This window comes from Neolamprologus brichardi, chromosome 8, assembly GCF_056152115.1.
Source record: "Neolamprologus brichardi isolate AB-2024 chromosome 8, ASM5615211v1, whole genome shotgun sequence".
NCBI classification, from domain to species: Eukaryota; Metazoa; Chordata; class Actinopteri; order Cichliformes; family Cichlidae; genus Neolamprologus; species Neolamprologus brichardi.
The window spans coordinates 27,532,501-27,537,500 of NC_142111.1; the positions used below are offsets into that span (position 1 = coordinate 27,532,501).

Below are 5,000 nucleotides of genomic sequence, written 5' to 3' on the forward strand. Positions count from 1 at the left end.
GAGCATCTCCTGCCGACCTCTGGTTCCACCTCTGAGCCAAGCGGGAGGTCTTACCGTCCGACCTGAAACACACACACACACACACAGGCACACGCACACACACACACAGACACACACACACACACACACAGACACAGACACACACACACACACACAGACACACACACACACACAGACACACACACACACACACACACACACACACAGACACACACACACACACACACACACACACACACACAGACACACACACACAGACACACACACACACACACACACACACACACACACACACACACAGACAGACACACACACACACACACAGACAGACACACACACACACACACACACACACACAGAGACACAGACACACACAGAGACACAGACACACACACACAGACACACACACACACAGACACAGACACACACACACACACACACACACAGACACACACACACACACACACACAGTGGTGAAGTATATCTTCTCAGGAAAGCCCAAACAGCTCTAGAGTAGAGGAGAACAGCATGTACGTTCTAACGCGCTGCATCGACCTGTGAACCTAAAAATCTGCTGCTGTGTGAGAGACTTTGTTCAGTAAGTGATGAGCGTCTGTGTGGGAAACGCCGTGGATCCACGTGGACCATACCGCGGTCCGGGCACACCTGTCGGATCAAAGTTGTTCGTAAGCTGCCGAGGCGGAATAAAACAGCTAAAGTTTGGATTCTGTCTCGGATGCTCAGCGAGGCGCCGCCATACTCACGGGAGAAGCTGCGGGTCCTCCGAAGGAAGTCTACCAGGCTGCTCAGCAGCAGATCTCTCCCAGCGCAGAGGCTCCTCGGCTGGGTTAAATCTCTCTGACTGAAGCCTCCCGGCAGCCTTCGTCTCTCTGCGGCATCTCTGAGGGGTGGGGGGGGGGGACTCCAGCCGCCCTCCAGCTACGATGCTCGGTCCGATCCGGGGGTGCGAGCGAGCGTCTATCTGCTCTCTGCTCCGGAGCGCCGGCTGAGACTGAGCGGACACCTGTTCACCGGAGAGCGCATCGCAGCGCACACACTCAGCAGAGGGAGGAGGAGTAACGCTGTTTGAGAGAAGCACACACACTAAGAGTGCGTGATGGAGGAGGGGCGGCAGTGTTTGAAAAGCCGGAGAACAAAAGGGCGAGAGGAGGGGAGGCAGCAGAGCGAGGAGGTGAGAGACGAGGTTTACTGCAGCTCGCAGGAATCAGCAGAAAAATAAAAACCAAATCATCGTCAGGAAACGTGAAACGATGCTGCGAGCGATCGTCTGTCAGTCCTGAGCGTCTCTGATGACCGGCACTCGCGTCAGCCGCAACGACAGTTTAACATCCAGGTCTTAGAATCATTTAGAGCAGAAAAGGTCAATGAAAACATTTCAATCAAACTAGATTTGTGAGCAACACTCAGCATTCAGAGGAAGCTCTGTGTGCGAGCTGTCGGCGATGAAGAGCGGCTCGAGCTGTCGGCGATGAAGAGCGGCTCGAGCTGGGTCAGTCCTTCACGGCGCAGCGAGCAGTTTCTGCAGTTTGCTCAGCGTTAGTTTGTTTGTTACCATCTTCAGCTCGCTGTCGTTGGGCAGGTTTGACGTCAGGATGCTCGGAGGCGAGGGCAACATGTTTGTACTCGTGTCAAAGGTCACGTGCTGGATTTGAACCTGCGACGCTGGACTCTCAGGTATCTAAGCAGCGGTTTGCTCCCACCTGCCGAGCCTCTTCTTTACAACCCGGCGTGGAAAACTACCGACCTCCCCGGGACATTAAAGGAGCAGTGTGCACAAAACACAGCGCGGACGCTCCAACGGGCTGAGGGTCAAAGGTCACTGAGTGAAATCAGAGGCTGTCGCCGCGGTTTACAGTCGGCTGATGTTTCCTCTGCCGCCCTATCAGGTTACATCACAGCTGACGATTAGCGTGTGGAGGTTTGATCTTCCTGTAAAGGATCATTTCTCTGAAGCTCATCATCTGCACAGCATCCACACCTCGAACGCCTCGACCCACAGAAACGCCTGGAACACTTCCCAGCGCCGCTCCGGCTCTCAGCAACATGAACGTCACGGAGCTGATAACAACCCAGCAGCTCCGACAGCTTGTTAGAAAGTTATGGAGCCTCGTGCCGGTCGCTCGAGATGACGGCACAGAAATCAAATGCAGCTGTAAACGTCTAAAATCCGGCTGCTGTATTTGTGACTCGCTGCGAGCCGCAGTCACAGCTGGAAAACAAATCCCGGTTTTCCAACTTTTCTTCTGGAACGCCCTCAGCTCAGGAACTCCGGACTGTCTGAGGTTTTCAGAGCTTTAAGATTCCCAGACTGAGGAGAGCAGACAGATGTGAGGCTGGAAAAGCTAAACTGAGTAGAAAACAAGCAGAATAAATAATAAGTCTTTAAAGCTTTAAAAGCTCCTTCAAATACAGTCGAATTAAATAAAACAGAATCAAAATAAATGATTAAATGTGTAAGAACGAGCAGGACTGGAGTCTGAGGTTCAGACCAATCGTCCGTGCAGATGTTTCCGTGTGACCATCAGCTGAGTTATTTTTTTACATTGTGGATGAGGGGTGCGCTGCTGAAATGTGTCCCTGTGGAAACAGCAGCTGTGGGCGACAGCACGAGATCGGGGTTACTGACTGTAACTTCAGTTCTCTGAGTACAAGCGCAGCGACTGGCGACCATCACAGGTTCTAACCGCCGCAGTCAGACATGATTCCAGAGGTGAGGCGGGGCTTAACCTCACTTCCTGTTCCCGTTGTAGCGTTCTGAATCCACCTGCAGGTGGGTGTGCGGTGGAGGAGCGCCGGCAGATAAACATCAAACACAGCCTGAAATATGGAGATGAATCGTCAGAGTTTCTGTTTGTTTACATTCATGAAGCTTTAAAGACGTTTTTTCCGTTTTGATTCATTTTCTCTGCAGGCCTCGATCTGAAGGTCGCCGCTCTCCCTGAAAAACACAATTATTGGAACTATTTTGAGCTGCGAATGAATGCATACGTGAGCTCCTGCGAGCCGAGGCCAAAGCAGACGGCGGCGTGTTTGTTTATGATGAAGGACGGTCGCAGGTGCAACGAGCAATGCAGCAGAGCGATGCAGCAGAGCGAGCTCTGCGAGACGTTACTGTGCATCCGCAGCCTGCAGCAGCCAACAAACATCATAAACACAGAAAACAATTAATGTGCCGCGGAGACGAGCTGCGGCCGCTGCTCATTGGCTCAGAGCTGCCACAGCAGCGCTCTGTTTCCATGGTTCCCATTCAAGCGCAACAGGTGAGGGAGAGACGGAGGGAGAAACAACGGAGGCTCCTGCAGGTTCAGTTTGCACCACGCAGGCATGCACATCACCTCATCTGAATATCTGCACACACGCCTCTCTGCCTTTCTTCAAAGCAGCAGACACGCAAAGATCCGCCGCCGCCGCCGCTTCGGGCAGAGATCTGCAGCCTGGAGTCCAACATTTCCCGTCTGAGAACCACGACCTCGATCTCTTACCCCGGCTGGGCCCAGAGTCGTGCCTACAGGGACAAACCTCGCTTCACTCACAACCAGTAATCAGATGAATCTCACCAGGACTCCCAGCAGGAACATTTCCACAGCAGGAAACAGTGAAAACATCCTGAGCACACACCAGCCATCACAACGCCTACAGCTTTCACTAATATGACAGGAAAAAAGCTTTCAAAGTATTTATGTGAGCGAAGGAAACGAACATCCTGTTCTCTGAAACCGGCTGTGAAGGCAGACAGCAGCCAGGTTTCACACCCCCACATCACAACACCTGAAGCACATCGCAGCAGCTTTCTGAACGTCCTGTTTGGAGAAGATCAGTGAAGTGGCTCCTGTCTGTGCGATGGGTGGAAGGAAGATGATGCTGGAGCATGTTTGCTTGCAGCTGCACAGTGTGGGAGCACGAATGCTGCTTCAGTTCCTGTAACAGGACTGAGGTCCAATCACGTCAAACCAGGCCTCTTCATGAAGTCTGGGGACCATCAGCTGTCATCTGAAGGCGTTTCATTTTCCCACATCTGTCCACAAACACTGAAACAGGAAGTCCTGGATATTTACTGGACACACAGGAAGCCTGAAAGCTGAAACAGCCGGAGCTGCCTGTTGCATCCACAGATCATTATTGGAAGGTTGTTGGTGGCGTGCTGGTCTGCATACAGGTCGCAGCAGATGGCCCCGCCCCTCCCTGAGCCTGGTTCTGCTGGAGGTTTCTTCCTGTTAAAAGGGAGTTTTTCCTTCCCACTGTTGCCAAAGTGCTGCTCATAGGGGGTCACATGATTGTTGTGTGTATTATTGTAGGGTCTACCTTACAGTATAAAGCGTCTTGAGGCGACTGCTGTTGTGACTTGATGCATAAATAAAACTGAACTGACGTCTGGTGGTTTGTCTGGCGGTTTGTCTGGCGGTCTCTTGCGGCGCTGCTGTGGCTTGTTGTGGTTGTTCAGCATGTTTGGGTGGTGGTTGGTGCCTGATTAGGGGTTGGTTGTAGTTGTTATGTTTGTTGTTAGGTGCTGTGTGGATGCGGTTGCCTGAGCCGTTGTTGTCTGAAGTACATGTGATGCTGTGTTGCTCTGCTGTCAGGCTGAGCTGAAGCGGCGTTAAAAGCCTCCGAGCCTCACAGGTCATTACTGTTTAACAGCCTCTGCAGACTTACTGAAACTCTGCTGCTCACTGGAAAACCAGCCGAGGCGTGAGGAGGACGTCTCCGAACAAACCCTCCTGTCTGCGCGTGTGATTGGTCGAGGCGTTGTCTCATAAAGACTCGCCGCCGACAGGATGTCGAGTCACGATTCTGCAGTATAGCACGAGGAGACGACTTTAATAGTGCACGCCGTGTGTGTCGTGGTTTATGAGTGCGTGGGAGTTCTCCTCGGAGAGCGTGTGTCAGCGAGGAAATGACTCGCATCAGTCACAGAAATGGTGCGTTAGTGGCTTCCCAGGCGTCACACGACGACTGTTATCCTGCGCTGATGGACGGCCTCC

The 5,000-nt window shown here is 52.6% G+C and overlaps 1 protein-coding gene across 6 annotated transcripts in view; it reads right to left on the reverse strand.

The window, feature by feature from the left end:
- The window catches only part of ankfn1a (ankyrin repeat and fibronectin type III domain containing 1a), a 116,885-nt gene that overhangs the window by 48,725 nt on the left and 63,160 nt on the right, over positions 1-5,000 (reverse strand). For 5 of the 6 annotated variants that reach the window (XM_087845046.1, XM_087845047.1, XM_087845045.1 and 2 more), the window contains one exon: positions 1-62. This exon is cut by the window's left edge and continues 58 nt beyond it. In XM_087845046.1, the coding sequence (XP_087701172.1) occupies positions 1-62 (62 nt within the window). Of the gene's footprint in view, positions 63-764; positions 905-5,000 lie in introns of those variants that run through there. The other variant, XM_087845050.1, reaches the window with a different exon arrangement.